This window comes from Myxine glutinosa, chromosome 2 (assembly GCF_964187855.1).
Source record: "Myxine glutinosa chromosome 2, kmMyxGlut1.1, whole genome shotgun sequence".
NCBI classification, from domain to species: Eukaryota; Metazoa; Chordata; class Myxini; order Myxiniformes; family Myxinidae; genus Myxine; species Myxine glutinosa.
In genome coordinates, this window is record NC_136262.1 from 173,362,233 (window position 1) to 173,384,838 (window position 22,606).

Genomic DNA, 22,606 nt, shown 5'->3' on the forward strand with positions numbered 1-22,606 from the left:
AATCTCGTTTCACAGAACTTGACACAAATTAGGTGTAATTATTGAATAGCGCATGCGCAATGCGCATACACTCGGACGTGCGTTGGTATGAGGTAAGAACATCGCGGACTAAAATCGCGATTTGTTTGAAGAGACCAGAATAAATTTAGCTGAAAGACAAAAAGACGCTAGTGCATGCGTATAAATTTAATGACTGGTCGAATTTGGTAGCGCATATTGCAACGGATATCCTCATGATTCTACACGTCGCAGCTGGTGACCACACTGTGGTCATTTTTCTCTGGTTTTTGCACAAAATTTAAAGAAAATCACCGTGCACTAAAACAACTGTCCTCTATTCTTGAGGTCCCTTGATGGCCATCCGAACCTCAAAGCCCATATTTTTCGATAAAATATTCTGTTTGCACATACAGGATTTATTAATTTTTAATTTAGATGTTGAATTTTTCAAATCATGGAAAACTGAAATACTTTATTGTAATTACTAGTAGGCACTCCCACCTCGGGGGGAGGGTGGGAGTGCCGCATTCTCGGCCTACCCTCAGAGGGCAATGTGCTGCACCACATTTTTAAAGATGGACTTTCGAATTTGTCATTTTTGAAAGAAATGTTATTGACACAACAAATCTACTCTATTTCATAAGATACTCTATATCATAAGATAAAGGAAAATGTTTTGTAATACCGGCTACCACCAAAGGTGGCGCTATTTCCACCACGTCAATTTTGGAGTTTCGGTCACATCATCTGTTTTAATCAGTTTCGGTCACATTTGCTCCATTATAGTAAATAATAAGATTGCATCTGAATGTGCAAAAAAACTGGACCATCGGACTGGGCTCGTGCTTCTTTTGCAAATGTATTTTTTGTTATATTTTCACTCCTTTATTTGCACATTCCCGTGCCAACCCGTACGCATGGACCAACCCGTGCGCATCCAACATTCTATTATCTTTAAGATTTTTAAAATACCCTTTCTGATATTTATTATTCAGGGTTAGTGTTTACAATTAAAGAAAATACTCTTTACCTTTTTCCTTCTCAACATCACCCGTACTACATTGTGATACTTTGCATGGAAAGCACTTTTAAAGAAAAGCACAATAATTAGCATTATTGCTATTATCCCTTTATTAGCATTATCCCTTTATTGGTTCTCTTGACTTCCCATATGATTTCACAGCATTTATCGACAATTCTTGCATAGTAATTTGAGACTGGCCCTGATTGGCGTACACCTCTTTGTAGATCGTCGAATGATTCATAACAAGACGTGAAATGCTTCAAGGGCAAAATCAAGACAGGTCGTCACTCCATTTCAGGGTGCTCGACTGAAGGTGGCAGAATGAAATCTGCTCAGGGTGCTCGACTGAAGGTGGCAGAATGAAATCTGCTCAGGGTGCTCGACTGAAGGTGGCAGAATGAAATCTGCTCAGGGTGCTCGACTGAAGGTGGCAGAATGAAATCTGTTCAGGGTGCTCGACTGAAGGTGGCAGAATGAAATCTGCTCAGGGTGCTCGACTGAAGGTGGCAGAATGAAATCTGCTCAGGGTGCTCGACTGAAGGTGGCAGAATGAAACCTGCTCAGGGTGCTCGACTGAAGGTGGCAGAATGAAATCTGTTCAGGGTGCTCGACTGAAGGTGGCAGAATGAAATCTGTTCAGGGTGCTCGACTGAAGGTGGCAGAATGAAATCTGTTCAGGGTGCTCGACTGAAGGTGGCAGAATTAAATCTGCTCAGGGTGCTCAACTGAAGGTGGCAGAATTAAATCTGCTCAGGGTGCTCGACTGAAGGTGGCAGAATGAAATCTGCTCAGGGTGCTCGACTGAAGGTGGCAGAATGAAATCTGCTCAGGGTGCTCGACTGAAGGTGGCAGAATGAAATCTGCTCAGGGTGCTCAACTGAAGGTGCAGAATGAAATCTGCTCAGGGTGCTCGACTGAAGGTGGCAGAATGAAATCTGCTCAGGGTGCTCGACTGAAGGTGGCAGAATGAAATCTGCTCAGGGTGCTCGACTGAAGGTGGCAGAATGAAATCTGCTCAGGGTGCTCGACTGAAGGTGGCAGAATGAAACCTGTTCAGGGTGCTCGACTGAAGGTGGCCATAAAAAATAAATTAATGGAATAAACCATTATTATTTGAGTCTTCTTGGGTATGTCTGTATCAGCCCTTTTTTTTTTTTTTTTTTTTTTTTTTTTTTTTTTTTTTTTTTTTTTTTTTTTTTTTTTTTTTTTTGGTATACAAGATCGAGGCTCGAGGTATACAAGATCGAGGTATACAAGATCGAGGTATACAAGATCGAGGCTCGTGAAAGAGCGAAAATTAATCACACAGAAAGACAAACAGACACATAAAACAAATAACATCGGGAGCGGTAGACAAGATGGGGAGAGAGGGGGAAGGACACAAACACAACATTTGAGAGCAGGGACCGAGAGACATGGAGACATCGAGAGATCTGTGGGAGGGAGAGGGCTTTGGGGGGGAGGCATGTGAAGGGGGGAGGCATGTGAAGGAGGGGAGGCATGTGGAGGGGGGGGGTGGGAGAGGTATAAACATATGGACACTGCCAGGATTTCCAGGAAATAAGTTGGAATTTCAAACAAGGTGGATCTGGGGTGAATTAGTGGGGGTAGAAAAGATCAAGGTTATGGATGGGGGAAGATAAGAGATGGTGGTGAACAGCTGTTTTAAAGACCTGGAGGGAGGAGAGGGATTGAAGGGAGTGTGGGAGTTTGTTCCACAGGCGGGAGAAAAGAGGAATGAAAGAGTGAAGGTGAGCAGAGAGCCGAGATTTCGGCAGTTTAACCATCAGAGGGTTGCTGGCAGATCTTGTGCGACCTGTAGGAATATTTGGGGGACAGAGCACGGAGAGAGCTGGGGGAGCAAGGCCGGAGAGGAGTCGGTAGAAGACAGAAAGACCACCTACCTGCCTGCGGTGAGTGAGTGAAAGGCCCTCAGAGATAGCTTCATCGCGGGAGATTCCAATCCATCGCATTCATCGCATCCATCGCAATCCATCGCAATCCATCGCAATCCAATTCCATCGCAGGGACTGAGCACCCTGAGGAGATAGAGCGGCAGAGCAGGATTTCGCAGGTCTGGTGTTTTTTGTCTGCCATGATCTGCCATGATCTGCCATGATCTTTCTTGGGAAAACCACATTTCCAAGCTGGCCTCCAAAGCCTTGCACTGAATTTGGGCAGTTTCTCCCATTCTTCCTTGTGGATTTGCCCAAGTTCTGTCAAGATGGATGGGGAGCATTGGTGAACAGCAATCTTTGTCTTTCTACAGATTTTAAATGGGATTCGAGTCTGGACTTTGGCTCGGCCACTCAAGGACTTTCATGTTCTTGTTCTGAATCCATTCCAGTGTTGATTTGGCTGTATGCTTGGGGTCATTGTCCTGTTGGAACGTAAATCTTCGCCACAGTCAAAGGTATTTTGCATTCTGAAGCAGATTCTCCTCAAGGATTTGCCTGTATTTGGCTCCATTCGTTGTTTCCTCTGTCCTTACAAGTCTCCCAGTCCTTGCCACTGACAAGCATCTCCATAGCATGATGCTGCCACCACCATACTTCACAGTAAGAATGGTGTTAGATGGGCGATGAGCTGTGCTCGGTTTCTGCCAGAAACTTTGGCCTTTGCATTCATGCCAAATAGTTCAATTTTCGTCTTATCAGACCACAGAATATTTTGCTTCATGCTCTCAGAGTTCGTCTGGCCACTCTCCCATAAAGTCTACATTTGTGAAGGGCTACAGAAAGTATTGTCCTTCCAGCAGGTTCTCCCATCTCAGCCAAGGAACTCTGTAGTTCTGTCAGAGTGATCATTGGGTTCTTGGTCACCTCCCTGACCAAGGTCCTTCTTGGCCAGTTGCTCAGTTTGGTGGGACGGCAAGCTCTAGGAAGAGTCTGGGTAGTTCTATATTCTTTGCATTTTCTAATGATAGAGCTCACTATGCTCTTAGTAACTTTCAACACTCTATAAATTGTTTTATACCCTTCCCCAGATCCATGGCTCCTCACAGTTCTATCTCGGAGTTCTACGGATAGTTCCTTGGACTTCTTGGTAGAGTTTCTGCTCTGACCTGCACTGTTAACTGTGGTACCTTATACAGAAAGGTGTTTCTTTCTAGATCATGTCCAATCAATTGAATTGGCCACAGGTGGACTCCAATCAAGTTGTAAAGACAGCTCAAGGATGATCAACAGAAATTGGATGCACCTGAGCTCAATTTGGAGTGTCATAGCGAAGGGATTGAATATTTATTGACTCAAGACATTTCAGCTTTTAATTTTTAATCATTTTGTAATCGTTTCTAAAAAAAAAATTCACTTTCACATTATGGGATATTATGTGTAGATCACAAGGCTGTAACACAACAAAATGTAAAAAAAAATAAAAATCAAGGGGTGTGAATACTTTCTGAAGGTACTGTATATCGTGCCCCATGTTACTTAGACAAATTGATCAGAGGTATCATAAAATCTTCCCAATTAACTCACTGATGCATTGTCATTATCTCTTTCTACCCCACCACGTAAATAAATTGAGATTCATGGCAGGTGTTTTGATTGCAATAATGCGCTGAACAATGCAATTAAACATGTGTCCTGGCGAGCTTTGCAAGAAAAGTTCGAAATATCGATGTTGTAATTGCTGAAGTGCATCAATGCAAAATTCGTGTATTTTAAAGGACGAATACTCATATATTTAGCATTTGAGTTTATCAGAGAGTGTGCAAAATTGAGCATCAAGACACCCTGCAAATGCAAATTCAAAATAACATCGAGAAATTAATCTCAGAATTTCAGTTAAAGATAACAAAGGCTGCCTTGCCTGAAGAATGTCTTTCTCTCGAGCCAAAGCTCTTGCCCTGCCAAGGACCAGCTGTCCCGTTGCATTGACAATGGCTGTAAAGGCAAATCAGCATTTCATCATGTGTTGGGTAGAGATGAGACAGGAGAAACGAAAGGAGGAATATGTTAAACACGTCACAAGCACGTGTGGAGGCTATTTATTGCATCATAATATTTCAAGAGGCATTTACTCGGAAGGAAATTTTCATGAAACGCAGTAGGTGAATACAAGTTGAGTTCTGTATAACGATTTCAGTGTCACTGCCTGATAGTTGGAATGGCTGAGCCTTTGGATATTGTATACCGCTCCTTTCCTATTCCATCTCCAGGCGCTGCATGACGTCATGGCCGAGCACCGAAGGGAGCCTGACGATGACGTGCGCCAAAAGTGAGGACCCAGTTTTCACTCTCTTTGTTTATTTGTTTTCTTGTTTTCTTTCTTGTTTGTTGTAAACCTCTCCTTTCCTATGTCATCTCCAGACTGCATGATGTCATCAGCAGGCACCAAAGGAGGCGCGGTGATGACGCGTGCTGAAAGGGAGTACTCCGTTTTCGCTCCGGTTTCTTGTTTTTGTTTTATTGTTCGTCCGGGCGATATCTCAGCCATCCTTTGAACTAGGAAGCTGAAATTTGAGCACAATGGTGAGCATGTGCCTTGGCAAAAACGGTATTTTTTATTTTTTGATTAATCAATTAATTGATTAATTACTTAATTTTTTATCAATTTATTAAGTACTTATTTATTTTCTTTCTCATCTGGGCAATATCTCAGGCACCTTTTGAGCTAGGAAGCTGATATTTGGACATGACAGTGACCAAGTGATTTGGCTAATGAAGGATATTTTTGATTTTCAATTAATCCATTAATCGATTAATTATTTAATTAGTCTATCAATGACTTAATTAATTTTCAACAAGTTAGATTTGGAAGAAACAGTGGTGGTTTAGGTATGCTATCAGCCAATTGATTAAGAAATTAATCGTTTTACGATTGTTTGTTATTCATTTAAATTATTAATAATTTGTTTATTTCCTTTCTCACCTGGGCAATATATCGGGCACCTTTTAAGCTCTGAAGCTGATATTTGGACATGACAGTGACCAAGTGATTTGGCTAATAAAGGGTATTTTTTATTTTCAATTAATCATTTGATCGATTATTTCTTTATTTATTCAAATAATTAATTAATTTTCAAAAAGTTAGATTTGGATGAAGCAGTCAGTGGTGCTTTAGGTATGCTATTAGCCAATTGATTAAGAGATTCATTATTTTATGATTATTATTTACTTATTTTAATTATGCAATGAATCAAACAATTATTGTATACCGGCCCCCTCCCAATTCTGTCTCCATGTGCCAAAGGGGCCTTTGTGCTTAATGGATAATGCCAAAGGTGCTTAATGGATAAAGTTGCTGGCTTGAGATATTGGGGTCCTGGGTGCTTAATGGATAAGGTGGCTGGCTTGAGATATTGGGGTCCTGGGTGCTTAATGGATAAGGTTGCTGGCTTGAGATATTGGGGTCCTGGGAGCTTAATGGATAAGGTGGCTGGCTTGAGATATTGGAGTCCTGGGTGCTTAATGGATAAGGTGGCTGGCTTGAGATATTGGGGTCCTGGGAGCTTAATGGATAAGGTTGCTGGCTTGAGATATTGGGGTCCTGGGTGCTTAATGGATAAGGTGGCTGGCTTGAGATATTGGGGTCCTGGGTGCTTAATGGATAAGGTGGCTGGCTTGAGATATTGGGGTCCTGGGAGCTTAATGGATAAGGTGGCTGGCTTGAGATATTGGGGTCCTGGGAGCTTAATGGATAAGGTGGCTGGCTTGAGATATTGGGGTCCTGGGTGCTTAATGGATAAGGTTGCTGGCTTGAGATATTGGGGTCCTGGGTGCTTAATGGATAAGGTGGCTGGCTTGAGATATTGGAGTCCTGGGAGCTTAATGGATAAGGTTGCTGGCTTGAGATATTGGAGTCCTGGGTGCTTAATGGATAAGGTTGCTGGCTTGAGATATTGGAGTCCTGGGAGCTTAATGGATAAGGTGGCTGGCTTGAGATATTGGGGTCTTGGGTGCTTAATGGATAAGGTTGCTGGCTTGAGATATTGGGGTCCTGAGTGCTTAATGGATAAGGTAGCTGGCTTGAGATATTGGGGTCCTGGGTGCTTAATGGATAAGGTGGCTGGCTTGAGATATTGGGGAAATGTTGCACGCTGGAGGATATGTTATTTATTTATTTGGCATGGGGGAGGCGTACTTTGAATGTAGCTCTACTTGCTTTGATTCTTGGAAGTACAAAGCAAACTGATTGGTAAAAGCCGATTTGTAAGCAAACATTGCACTCAACATGTATTCCACCTCTGGCACAAAGCTGACATTTGTGTACGCAAAAAAAAAACATTTTTTAAGGCTTGGTCACATGAAGTATGCATTGCAAAAGCAAATGTTATTTAACACTCGATCTATTTCTGCACGTCATGCACCCAGTACCTTATCTGTACCTCGGACGTATGCATCCACATTACACAAAGGTAAGCCACGCTGCTCACACAGTGGCTTGACAACGTCTTGCAGCAGCAGACCTCGACGCACTTTCAACGTCACACAATCTCCTTCTGGTAGCACCAGTTGGCAGCATGCCATGGTTTGATGCCCACTCTCGGCCTACCATGAAAGAGGAGGTTGACAGAAACATGCTTGGAATAAAATTACAAGAATATACTTGAGGAACTTGGACATGAGGCAACTTGGCCAATCATTACTATGTTCTATGAACACCATTAAAAATTGAATCTATCACTTCATTTTCATTTCACTGGGGGAAAGGAAAGGAGAATAGTGGGGCAGGTAGGTAGAAGGACATCATCAAAGTCTTTTTTTACTTGCAAAATCAAAGATTGTTCAAGTATCTTGGTTGGTCTTATGCGTTATTCTGTCTGTTTGTCAATTGCCTACAGGTCACAATTTTAAACCGATCTTCAAGAAACTTCACCAGATGGTAGAATTGATCATAAGGAACAAGCCTATTGATTTTGAGGTGAAAGGTCAAAGGTCATCTTGAGGTCAAATTTCTACAATTGGTAAAATATTATTTATTTTATGAAAAATTTCATGAATTATGTCATTTTTCATCTGATTGACTTGAAAGTTGAATAGTATTTCCCTATTGAGTGACTAAATTGGGAAGCCAACTATGTTTGAGGTCAAAAGGTCAAAGATCAACTCAACATCAAAATCATCAATTTTCATTCTATTAACTTGACCATTAAACAGCAATTGCATAGTGCGTCACTGAATTGGGAAAGCAACTATTTTGGTCAAAAGGTCAAAGGTCAACTCAAGGTCAAACTTCTAATATCACCAATTTTCATCTGAAAAATAATCAATTTTAATCCGATTGACCCGAGCTTTGATTAAGATCGTCAATTTTAATGAAATGGACAATTTGATGCAGCCATGCAACTTTCTTTGTGGGGAGGGGAGAGGGTGGATTTTGCAGGTATCGTCCTCTGCATGACGTCTTTCTTGTTTTCTTCATTTTTTAGTGGATGAGGGATATGTTTTTTTCTTTCTATTTTTCTTATTAATAATATACAGTGCATTCAGAAAGTATTCAGACCCCTTCACTTTTTTCACATTTTGTTATGTTGCAGCCTTCTGCTGAAATCGTTTAAATTCATTTTTACCCTCATCAATCTACACTCAATACCCCATAATGACAAAGAGAAAACAGGATTTTAGAAAGTTTTGCAAATTTATTAAAAAGAAAAACTGAAATATCACATTGACATAAGTATTCATACTCTTTGCTATGACACTTGAAATTTAGCTCAGGTGCCTTCCATTTCTCTTGATCATCTTTGGGATGTTTCTACACCTTGATTTGAGGCCACCTGTGGTAAATTCAATTGATTGGACATGATTTGGAAAGGCACACACCTGTCTATATAAGGTCTCACAGCTGACTGCATATCAGAGCAAAAACCAAGCCATGAGGTCGAAGGAACCGCCTGCAGAGCTCAGACACAGGATTGTGTCGAGGCACAGATCTGGGGAAGGCTATAAAAAAACAATTCTGCTGCATTGACGTTTCCCAAGAGCACAGTGGCCTCCATAATTCTTCAATGGAAGAAGTTTGGAACAACCAGGACTCTTCCGAGAGCTGGCCGCCCAGCCAAACTGAGCAATCGGGGGAGAAGGGCCGTGGTAAGAGAGGTGACCAAGAACCCGATGGTCACTCTGGCTGAGCTCCAGAGATCCTGTGTGGAGATGGGAGAAACTTCCAGAAGGAACTTCCAGAAGGACTTGGTTGTCTGCGACATAAGGGTGAAAGGTGCGAGGAGAGCTCGGCGGGTGAAGTACCAACCGAGAATGAAGGTGTGGAGGTTGAAAGAGGTGACAGTGAGGGAGGCATTAAAAGAGAGGCCGAGTATGGTGGAGGATGATGTGGTTGAGCTTGAAAGTGGTTGGATGTCAATGAAAGATAGTCTGTTGGGAGCCGTTGCTGAGGTATGTGGATGGACAAAAGGACCACCGAGGAACTCGGAAACATGGTGGTGGGAGGATGAAGTTGGAAAGAAGATTGACGAGAGGAGGAAGAAGTTCAAGGAGGGGCAGAAGGCGAAGGGTATGGGAGCAGAAAAGGCAGAGCATGAAAGTTATAAGGCAGCCAAGAAGGCTGCAAAGAAAGAGGTAGAAAAGGCGCAGGAGGCATGGAGGAAAATGTTCGGAGAACGCTTCGATTTGGAAGAGGGTCAGAGAGCGGTATTCAGGATTGTAAAGCAGATAGCGAAAGAGAGGTGTGATGTGATGGCGGTGAGTTGCTTGAAGGATGAAGTGGGACAAATCGTTGTGGACACAGATGGAATTAATGGAAGATGGAATAGCTATATGGAAATGCTGTTGAATGCAGAGAATGAATGGGACGGAAACATTGAGAGTAACCCAGTTTTAAGACCGACAGAGAAGACAACTGAGAAGGAAGTTGAGGAAGCGATAAAAGCAATGAAGAAAAGAAAAGCAGGGGGGCCGACGGGAATTGTGGGAGATATGTTGAAGGCAGCGGGAAATTGGGGTGTGAAGAGAATGACAGAGATCTGCAATCTGGTGGTGAAGGAAGGCCGCATTCCAGTGGATTGGGAACTGAGTACCCTCCTCCCTCTATACAAGGGGAAAGATGACCCTCTGGAGTGTGGCTCGTACCGAGCGATAAAGTTATTGGAACATGGAATGAAGGTATTGGAAAGGGTGTTGGAGAGGAGGATAAGGAAGAAATTGAAGATTGACGAAATGCAGTTTGGATTTATGCCAGGACGAGGAACGACAGACGCGCTTTTTATTGTGAGGCAGTTGCAGGAGAAGTACATGGAGAAGAGGAAGAAGTTGTTTCGTGGGTTTGTTGATCTGGAGAAAGCATTCGATAGGGTTCCACGTGAAGTAGTGACATGGGCATTGAGGAAGTTAGGAGTGGAGGAATGGTTGATCAGGGTAGTGATGGCTATGTACAAAAGAGCATGCACAGCTGTAAGGACGAAGGACGGGAACAGTGGTGAGTTTGAGGTGAAGGTGGGAGTGCATCAGGGGTCGGTACTAAGTCCGCTACTATGTGTAGCTGTGATGGAGGTGCTGGCTCGGAACGTAAAGGAGGGTTTACCATGGGAGTTGTTGTATGCAGATGATCTGGTGTTGATTGCAGAAAGTATGGATGGACTGAAGGAGAAGATGAACAAGTGGAAGGAATGTCTGGAGACAAAAGGTCTGAAGGTGAATATCAGAAAAACGAAGGTGATGGCAAGTGGTAAAGCATGTGGTGAGGTGGAAAGAACTGGGAAGTGGCCGTGTGCTCTGTGCAGGAAGGGTGTCGGAGTGAATTCCATTCAATGTACAATGTGCGCTGAGTGGGTTCATCAAAAATGTAGTGGTCTGAGAGGGTCATTAACCAGTGTGGCAGCTACATTCAAGTGTAAGGTGTGCACAGAGGGAGCTGCAGATGGAGGAAATGTTGAGTTGGATCTTGGAGACGGCGTGAAGCTGGAAGGTGTGAAAACATTTTGTTACCTAGGAGACATGCTGAATGGAGAAGGTGGATCAGACTCGGCAACGGTTGCTCGAGTGAGATGTGCATGGAAGAAGTTTCGGGAACTGAGTGGCCTGCTTCCGAGGAGGGGAGTGTCGTTGAAGCTGAAGGGAAAGGTGTTTGCTGCTTGTGTGAGAAGTGTTATGATTTATGGGAGCGGGACATGGGTAATGAACGTAGAGCAGCAACGAAGGCTGGAAAGGGTGGAAATGCGAATGGTTCGGTGGATGTGTGGAGTATCGTTGAGAGAGAGGAAGACAAATGATGAATTGCGAAAGATGATGGGAATAGAGCCTGTGATGGATGCTGTGAAGAGAAACAGTTTGAGATGGTTTGGTCATGTGTTGAGGAAGGATGAAAGTGACTGGTTGAGAAGAGTGATGGAAATGAATGTAGAAGGAAGGAGAGGACGGGGAAGACCGAGAAAGACTTGGCTGAAGATGGTCGAAGAAGAAATCCGGGCAAGGGGGTTAACAAGGGGAGATGCAGAAAATAGGGCAAAATGGAGAAGATTGTCATGGGGACCGCAAGGCTAACCCCCGCTCTTGCAGGGAAAATGGCCTTAAAATGCCTGTTGTTGTTGTTGTTGTTGAACACAGTAGATCGAGCTCCATTCAAAGTACACCGCCCCATGCCAAATAATTCAATAATAATATAACATTCTCCAGCATGTGACATTGCCCGCCGGGTTTCTTTGTGGCAGCAGCGGTTTAACGCACGGGTACACTGGGCACGTGCCCAGGGTCCCCAAATTCCATGAGGTCAACCAATGCACCCCGAGATCACGAGAGATGAGAGACGACAAGAGATCACCGATCATGATTAATAATTATCTTTCGAGATGAGACCGAGGGTGGGTCTTACTTTGCGACAAAACATATCACCTTGTGAGTGGTGATAAACGCAGCATAAAGCGAATACTCCATCTCAAGGAAAGAAACACCGTCACGTGATTAAGCGATTAAAAAAGGTTTTTTCCTGATGTTTAATTGGACAGGACTATTAGAAAATTAAGGGGAGGGGGGATTAGTATTCGCAAAAAAGCCAGGTTAAGTGGAATAATAACTACATTTAATGTATACAAATGCAACAATACAGACAATAAAAATTGTATGATTCCTAATGTTAATACTAGACAACTCTTGTATGGTGCTGTTCTCTATTGCGTTCTCATCTTGTGTAATACTGCACATTGTTATTTGCATATTCTGTATCTATTATCTTATTCTAATATCTACCATCGCTTTCTTTGTCTTGCAGATTGATTGTTCATCGTTGTTGCTAATAAACCTGCATTCAATTGATACATTCTTGTTTATGAACAATCAATTCTGCAGATTCGATTTCGATGGACATGGTCGATCAGACTTGGTTTAAAAAACATATATCGGCAATTATATAACAGATTATATAACAAAAAACATATAACAGATTTATCGGCGCCATGCTCCTACACCTGTCTGGTCGCACAGCCAATGGCGACATTATTGAAACCCGACAAATCTGCTACATCTCACCTGACACACGGAACATGTATCTCAGTCGTGAAGCATGCGTCGATCTAGGCCTCGTGTCTAGTAGCTTCCCAACCATTGGCGAATCCAACACAGTTGGTGCTGCAGTGGCAGCAGTTATCGATGCAAATTGTAACTGCCCGGTAAGATCGCTTCCCCCTACACTGCCTACATCTATCCCATTTCCGGCCACTGACGAGAACCGAGAGAGGCTGGAGAAATGGCTACTGGAGTACTACAAAAGCAGCACATTCAATGTCTGCGAACACCAGCCACTACCCCACATGGAAGGTCCGCCTCTCACACTGATGGTTGACCCCGAGGCAACACCAAAAGCGGTGCACACCCCAGTGCCTGTCCCCTTACACTGGCAGGCAGAAGTCAAGGCTGGTATCGATCGCGACATCAGGTTAGGGGTTCTGGAACCGGTGCCAATTGGTGAACCAGTGACATGGTGCAGCAGAATGGTCGTCTGTCCAAAGAAGGATGGGACCCCACGGAGGACAGTTGATCTGCAACCACTGAATGCGCACTGCACACGTGAGACCCACCACACCCAGTCACCCTTCCATCAAGCAATGGCGGTGCCACATAACACCAAAAAGACGGTAACAGACGCCTGGAATGGCTATCACAGCGTTCCAATCAGAGAATGTGACCGCCATCTGACAACGTTCATCACACCATGGGGCCGATACCGTTACTGCACCACTCCCCAAGGTTACATCGCTTCAGGTGATGGATACTCCAGACGATTTGACGAAATCGTATCGGACTTCAAAAACAAGTCCAAATGTATTGATGATACCATCATGTGGAGCGACACATTGGAAGAGAGCTTTTTTCAGACATGCAACTGGCTCGACCTGTGCGGCCGTAATGGGATTACGCAAAATCCGACGAAATTCCATTTTGGTCAGGACACGGTCGAATTCGCTGGATTCGAGATCACCATGGACAGTGTACGACCATGCCAAAGGTATCTCCAAGCGATACAGGACTTCCCCACACCAAAAACAATTACTGACATTCGCTCCTGGTTTGGGCTAGTCAATCAGGTAACATACTGCTTCAGCATGACCGAGAGGATGCGACCTTTTCGGGACCTCCTAAAACCATGCACCCCCTTCTACTGGGATGCAACACTACAATCCCTATTCGAAGAATCAAAACGACTCATCATATCTGAAGTCGCAAATGGGGTCCGGATCTTTGACAAGGAACGGACAACATGTCTCGCAACTGACTGGTCGAAGGATGGGATTGGCTTCTGGCTCCTCCAAAAACACTGCAGATGCCCTGGTGAAACCCCACAGTGCTGCCCCGATGGCTGGAAAATCACCCTTGCTGGAGGCCGCTTCACCCATGCAGCGGAGTCGCGCTATGCTCCGATAGAGGGTGAAGCTCTAGCAGTGGCGGACAGCCTGGAAAAAGTAAAGTATTTTGTGTTGGGATGCAAGAACCTGATTATTGCCGTCGATCACAAGCCCTTAATCAAGCTTCTTGGTGACAGACGATTAGAGGACATCCATAACACGCGGCTTGCCAACTTGAAAGAAAGGACCCTAGCATATCGTTTCCGAATTATCCACATCCCGGGAAAACGACACTGCGTACCAGATGCGATTTCACGACATCCGTCGGGTGCCAGACCATCGGAACGACTGCCACTGGTGGATGACATTTCCTCCATTATGGATGTGGCCACATCGACTACACTAAGACAGCACACCTTGACTGGGCTGTGGACCACAGATGACGACTCTGGCATGGAAATGGCTATTTCTATGGCAGCCATCAAGACACTCGATTCTGTGCGGTCCGTCACTTGGGACGATGTTCGGGACGAAACAGCAAGTGACACTCAGATGCTGCAGTTACTCAATTCTATTGAGCAGGGTCTACCTGCCAGTCGGGACGATTTCCCTGTGTCCATTTTGGAATACTTTCCCTTCCGTGAACACCTCTACACTATTGATGGCATAGTGGTCTACAAGGGGAGGATTATCATCCCACCGAAGCTACGGAAGCTTGTCCTTGAGAATCTTCATGCTGCTCACCAAGGAGTCACGGCTATGACCACCCGGGCCAGCAGCTCGATCTTTTGGCCTGGAATCACTCCCCAGATTCATGAGATGCGCAATCGCTGCTCACACTGCAATCGGATGGCCCCATCGCACCCAAGTGCTCCACCTACAGCCTCAGCTGAACCTGCCTACCCTTTCCAGTACGTTTGTTCAGATTACTTTCATCACAAGGGTCGGAGTTATTTGGTCACCGTTGATCGTTACTCTAATTGGCCAATCATTCAGCTAACTACTGGCGGGGCACAAGGCCTAGTGAAATGTCTGCGGTCGAACTTCGCCACTTATGGTATCCCCGACGAATTGGCATCTGACTGTGGGCCAGAATTCACGGCACATGACACCCAAGACTTCTTGCGTCGGTGGGGCGTTAACCATCGGTTGTCATCCACTGCCTTCCCACACAGCAACTGTCGTGCCGAGATCGCAGTCAAAACATCGAAAAGAATGATCACCGATAACACTGGTTCCAATGGTGAACTAGACACTGATCGGTTCCAACGTGCAATACTCCAGTACCGGAATGCACCGGATCAGGACACTAGGTTGTCTCCAGCCATGATCATCTTCAAGAGGCCAGTCAAGGACTTCATACCCATCATCCCAGGCAGATACTTGCCATCGGACACCTGGCGGGAAACACGCAACAATCGTGAGGAAGCTTTGCGCATTCGGCATGCCAGGGAGATCGAAAGACTCTCTGAACACACGACAAAACTACCTCCACTGGCCGTTGGGGACCATGTCCGGATCCAGAACCAGACCGGCCTGGAACCACGAAAATGGGACCGGACCGGAACCGTGATTGAGGTAAAACAATTCGATCAATACGTTGTCAAGGTGGATGGCTCCGGAAGAATCACTCTCCGGAATCGTAAGTTCCTGCGACGTTTTACGCCTTTCAGCATGACAACTCCCACTACGACTGGCAAAAGTGGCATGCTGCCAACCGTTATGCCAAGTGTTATGCCAATCGTACCGAAATACTTAATGTCTGGTACCCAACCCATCGCCGCTCCAAGAGTCTGTCTCAATCCTGTTACCACTCCCCAGAAGGGTGAACCCCAACATGTCATTGCGCCGGGCTTACCATCACAGACACTCCGCTCCACCACCGCGATGACACCACCCGCGAGAGTCGCTAACCAACCACATGTGCAGACCACCGCCACACCTCCATGGTCACTGCCTATTTCTGCCCCCTTGACGGTTCGGGTGATGATGGACCAGCTGGAGGGGACTCCGGCGTCGGACAGGGCGATAGTGAACCACCCACCGGAGACTCCCACAATGGACCAGGAAATTACGAACTGCCCTCAGAGGACTCCGACGATTGATCGGGTGGTGACGGGCCGCCCGAAGCGAATTATCAAACCACCAGCCCGATTCAATTCAGAAGAATATCAATTATAAACTCATGTGATCCTTTTTCTCGGTCTCCAGTTTCGTTCTATTCTGTGTCACAATTGAACGTTTTTGGGAAAGGGAGATAGACAACTCTTGTATGGTGCTGTTCTCTATTGCGTTCTCATCTTGTGTAATACTGCACATTGTTATTTGCATATTCTGTATCTATTATCTTATTCTAATATCTACCATCGCTTTCTTTGTCTTGCAGATTGATTGTTCATCGTTGTTGCTAATAAACCTGCATTCAATTGATACATTCTTGTTTAAATACATATCGATATTGTTTAGCAAAGCCACACCATAATATATTGTAAGATCACAAAACACCCCTCATTGGTGAATGGACCAACCCGTGCGCATGGCGAAACGTTGCGGTTTTTCAAATGAGGGTAACATGGCCCGGGGTTGAAACGAAACTACCCCAGCGGTGCTGAAAATCGAACCATAGCTCAACTAGAACGACGCTCAGTGGAGAGCGTACATACCTCCACCTGGTTGGCCATATCACCCAATGGTGGAGAATTACTTTAAAATTTTACGAGCCGGATCCAGATCCGGATCTTCACCAAAATTGAATTGAATCGGCCACGTCACACACACAACCTGTCCAAAAAGTTTCGTCCGAATCCGTCCATAACATTTTGAGATATCGTGTTATATATCGATTTTAGCCCCATCATTCAATGGTGAAGAATCTCTTTAAAATTCTGTGATCCGAATCCGGATTCAGATCTTCACCAGAATCTAAGCATTTCGTCCTTGTCACATACCCACTCTCTCCACTAAATTTAGCCCAAATCCATCCGAAACTTTTTGAGAAATCCTCTTGACAAACAAACAAACAGGGATGAAAAAATAACCTTCATGCGGCCACCTTCGGTTGCGGAGGTAACAAAAGGTGAAAAGAGTTGAACCGTTTGTTCTTCCACGAACCGAGTCTATTTATCCAAAAAAAAACAAATAAAAAAAGAAAAGTCTGATAACAACACACCAATGAAAGTGCTGGGGTGTGTTCATTACCAATCAGCTATTCCTAGTCTTAATAGATGGACCTAGCCCTCGTGTATCCTTCATTAACTCCGTGTAACATTGAATGGAGTCCATGATGTATTAATGCATTTTTATGTATTCGTGTTTTTGGGGGATGTTTGGGGCATTGTGCCCAGGGCCCCAAAAATTCTTAATCCGCCTCTGCTTTGTGGAAGAAGAAACAGTCATCAGTAGACGTTACTTTGTAATGAGGGAGAAGTTATTTATCCCTGAAATAAGACGATTAAATATTTCACAAATCGCCTTGAACCAGTAACACGAGATTCCCTGCAACAATGATTCGATGTTGGAACCTGTGATGGTTCATCAATGACATGTGGATCGGTACACATGAACCAATTGCTTTGCCACCTTGTTAATCTGATATGGACCAATTGCTTTGCCACCTTGTTAATCTGACATGGACCAATTACTTTGCCACCATGTTAATCTGATATGGACCAATTACTTTGCCACCTTTTTAATCTGAAATGGACCAATTGCTTTGCCACCTTGTTAATCTGATATGGACCAATTGCTTTGCCACCTTGTTAATCTGAAATGGACCAATTGCTTTGCCACCTTGTTAATCTGATGTGGACCAATTACTTTGCCACCTTGTTAATCTGATATGGACCAATTACTTTGCCACCTTGTTAATCTGATATGGACCAATTACTTTGCCGCCTTGTTAATCTGATATGGACCAATTACTTTACCACCTTGTTAATCTGATATGGACCAATTACTTTGCCACCATATTAATCTGATATGGACCAATTACTTTGCCACCATGTTAATCTGATATGGACCAATTACTTTGCCGCCTTGTTAATCTGATATGGACCAATTACTTTGCTACCTTATTAATCTGATATGGACCAATTGCTTTGCCACCTTGTTAATCTGAAATGGACCAATTGCTTTGCCACCTTGTTAATCTGATGTGGACCAATTACTTTGCCACCTTGTTAATCTGATGTGGACCAATTACTTTGCCACCTTGTTAATCTGATATGGACCAATTACTTTGCCACCTTGTTAATCTGATATGGACCAATTACTTTGCCGCCTTGTTAATCTGATATGGACCAATTGCTTTGCAACCTTATTCATCTGATATGGACTGCTACCTTGTTAATCTGATATGGATCAATTACTTTGCCACCTTGTTAATCTGATATGGACCAATTACTTTGCCACCTGTTAATCTGATATAGACTAATTGCTTTGCAACCTTATAAATCTGATATGGACCGATTGCTTTGCAACCTTATTAATCTGATATGGATCAATTACTTTGCAACCTTGTTAATCTGATATGGATCAATTACTTTGCAATCTTGTTAATCTGATATGGATCAATTACTTTGCCACCTTATTAATCTGATATGGACCAATTGCTTTGCAACCTTATTCATCTGATATGGACTGCTACCTTGTTAATCTGATATGGACCAATTACTTTGCCACCTTATTAATCTGATATGGATCAATTACTTTGCCACCTTATAAATCTGATATGGACCAATGGCTTTGCTACCTTATTAATCTGATATGGACCAATTGCTTTGCAACCTTATTGATCTGATATGGACCAATTGCTTTGCAACCTTATTAATCTGATATGGATCAATTACTTTGCCATCTGTTAATCTGATATGGATCAATTACTTTGCCATCTTGTTAATCTGATATGGATCAATTACTTTGCCACCTTATTAATCTGATATGGACCAATTGCTTTGCAACCTTGTTAATCTGATATGGATCAATTACTTTGCCACCTTATTAATCTGATATGGACCAATTGCTTTGCCACCTTATTAATCTGATATGGACTAATTGCTTTGCCACCTTATTAATCTGATATGGACCAATTGCTTTGCCACCTTATTAATCTGATATGGATCAATTACTTTGCCATCTCTTAATCTGATATGGACCAATTACTTTGCCACCTTATTAATCTGATATGAACCAATTATTTTGCCACCTTATTAATCTGATATGGACCAATTGCTTTGCCACCCTATTAATCTGATATGGACTAATTGCTTTGCCACCTTATTAATCTGATATGGATCAATTACTTTGCCATCTGTTAATCTGATATGGATCAATTACTTTGCCACCTTATTAATCTGATATGGACCAATTGCTTTGCAACCTTATTAATCTGATATGGATCAATTGCTTTGCCACCTTATTAATCTGATATGGATCAATTACTTTGCCATATGTTAATCTGATATGGATCAATTACTTTGCCATCTTGTTAATCTGATATGGATCAATTACTTTGCCACCTTATTAATCTGATATGGACCAATGGCTTTGCCACCTTATTAATCTGATATGGATCAATTACTTTGCCACCTGTTAATCTGATATGGATCAATTACTTTGCCATCTTGTTAATCTGATATGGATCAATTACTTTGCCACCTTATTAATCTGATATGGACCAATTACTTTGCTACCTTATTAATCTGATATGGACCAATTGCTTTGCAACCTGTTAATCTGATATGGACCAATTACTTTGCGACCTTATTAATCTGATATGGACCAATTGCTTTGCAACCTGTTAATCTGATATGGACCAATTACTTTGCTACCTTATTAATCTGATATGGACCAATTGCTTTGCAACCTGTTAATCTGATATGGACCAATTACTTTGCGACCTTATTAATCTGATATGGACCAATTACTTTGCTACCTTATTAATCTGATATGGACCAATTGCTTTGCAACCTGTTAATCTGATATGGACCAATTACTTTGCGACCTTATTAATCTGATATGGACCAATTGCTTTGCTACCTTATTAATCTGATATGACCAATTGCTTTGCAACCTTATTAATCTGATATGGACCAATTGTTTTGCCACTTTATTAATCTGATATGGATCAATTACTTTGCCACCTTGTTAATCTGATATGGACCAATTGCTTTGCCACCTTATTAATCTGATATGGATCAATTACTTTGCCACCTTGTGAATCTGAAATGGACCAATTACTTTGCCACCTTGTTAATCTGATATGGAGCAATTACTTTGCCACCTTGTTAATCTGATATGGACCAATTGCTTTGCTAACATGTTAATCTGATATGGACCAATTGCTTTGCTGACATGTTAATCTGATATGGACCAATTGCTTTGCTAACATGTTAATCTGATATGGACCAATTACTTTGCTACCTTATTAATCTGATATGGACTAATTGCTTTGCTAACATGTTTATCTGATATGGACCAATTGCTTTGCCAACATGTTAAATCTGATATGGAGCAATTACTTTGCCATCTTGTTAATCTGATATGGACCAATTGCTTTGCCACCTTGTTAATCTGATATGGACCAATTGCTTTGCCACCTTGTTAATCTGATATGGACCAATTACTTTGCCACCTTGTTAATCTGATATGGATCAATTACTTTGCCACCTTGTTAATCTGATATGGATCAATTACTTTGCCACCTTGTTAATCTGATATGGATCAATTACTTTGCCACCTTGTTAATCTGATATGGATCAATTACTTTGCCACCTTGTTTATCTGATATGGACCAATTGCTTTGGGAACATGTTAATCTGATATGGACCAATTACTTTGCTACCTTGTTAATCTGATATGGACCAATTGCTTTGCCACCTTGTTAATCTGATATGGACCAATTGCTTTGCCACCTTGTTAATCTGATATGGACCAATTACTTTGCCACCTTGTTAATCTGATATGGACAAATTGCTTTGCTAACATGTTAATCTGATATGGACCAATTGCTTTGCTAACATGTTAATCTGATATGGACCAATTGCTTTGCAAACATGTTTATCTGATATGGACCAATTACTTTGCTACCTTGTTAATCTGATATGGACCAATTGCTTTGCTAACATGTTAATCTGATATGGACCAATTGCTTTGCCACCTTGTTAATCTGATATGGACCAATTGCTTCGCCACCTTGTTAATCTGATATGGACCAATTACTTTGCTAACATGTTAATCTGATATGGACCCATTGCTTTGCTAACATGTTAATCTGATATGGACCAATTACTTTGCTACCTTGTTAATCTGATATGGACCAATTGCTTTGCTAACATGTTAATCTGATATGGACCAATTACTTTGCCACCTTGTTAATCTGATATGGACCAATTGCTTTGCCACCTTGTTAATCTGATATGGACCAATTGCTTTGCCACCTTGTTAATCTGATATGGATGGATTGCTTTGCCATCTTGTTAATCTGATATGGACCAATTACTTTGCTAACATGTTAATCTGATATGGACCAATTGCTTTGCCACCTTGTTAATCTGATATGGATGGATTGCTTTGCCATCTTGTTAATCTGATATGGACCAATTGCTTTGCTAACATGTTTATCTGATATGGACCAATTACTTTGCTACCTTGTTAATCTGATATGGACCAATTGCTTCACCACCTTGTTAATCTGATATGGATGGATTGCTTTGCCACCTCATTCATCTGATACGGACCAATTGTTTGGCCACCTCGTTCATCTCATATGCGCCAATAGTTTGGCCACCTCGTTCATCTGATATGGACCAATTGTTTGGCCACCTCGTTCATCTCATATGGACCAATTGTTTGGCCACCTTGTTCATCTCATATGCGCCAATAGTTTGGCCACCTCGTTCATCTCATATGCGCCAATTGCTTGGCCACCTCATTCATCTGATATGGACCAATTGTTTGGCCACCTCGTTCATCTCATATGGACCAATTGTTTGGCCACCTCGTTCATCTCATATGTTCCTGTTTGACCACTTTTTATTGGGCTATTTTAAAACTCTTGTTTACTTATCAAACGCACATTCTTTGGATGAACTTCGGGTTCGGATCATAAATGCAAATCATGAAATCACTAAACACCAACTGGAGGATGTTTTCAACGAGTTCATCTATCTATAATTCCAGTAATCTCTGTCTGTCTGTCTGTACGTCTGTACGTTTGTCTGTGACCGCTGTTTCTCGACAACCACGGGTCCGATATACTTTTAACTTGCCAGGTATATTGCTGGGGACCCGAGGATGTGCCTTTTCAAGGTTTCATATTAATCGGACAATTACTTACCGAGCTATGTCCAAAAAACGATTCAACCAATCAGAGAGCAGCGAACGATCGCGTGTGCCGAACGTGGCGGGCACACTCTGCCTCGGATGGCACATTTGAGAGCGTATTCATTTATTTCACGTTTGCAAACTATGTTGGCGTTAAACTATGTTTTACAACTAATAAAAACGAATTTGCGATTCATTCGCTTTCCTGCGCGTTTGTGCACGCGATGGCGATTTCTTTACCAAACTCCGGAAGCCGTTCGCTTTGGACCAAACCATTGCATGTAAATAGAGGGGGGGGATTGTCACCACTCGCAAGCCGTTCGCTTTGGACCAAACCATTTCATGTAAATAGAGGGGGGGGGATATAATTTTAGATATAGATATAGTACGGGCATGCCCTAGTAAATCCAATTGAACGATGTACGTATTACAAAAGATGGCGGTTATGTTTAAAGCTAAAAATGGCAACTGTATTGTGTAAAAACTTTATGATTCATGCTTTCATATTCCGTTTACAGTTT

The 22,606-nt window shown here is 42.8% G+C and overlaps 1 protein-coding gene across 2 annotated transcripts in view; it reads right to left on the minus strand.

Annotated features, from left to right (window-relative positions):
• The window catches only part of LOC137421077 (regulator of G-protein signaling 12), a 105,716-nt gene that overhangs the window by 33,429 nt on the left and 49,681 nt on the right, over positions 1-22,606 (minus strand). For both annotated transcript variants that reach the window (XM_068106763.2, XM_068106764.2), the window contains exons 9-10: positions 7,348-7,521; positions 4,841-4,914 (exon numbers count right to left, since the gene is read on the minus strand). In XM_068106763.2, coding sequence (XP_067962864.2) covers positions 4,841-4,914; positions 7,348-7,521 — 248 coding nt within the window. The remainder of the gene's footprint in view (positions 1-4,840; positions 4,915-7,347; positions 7,522-22,606) is intronic.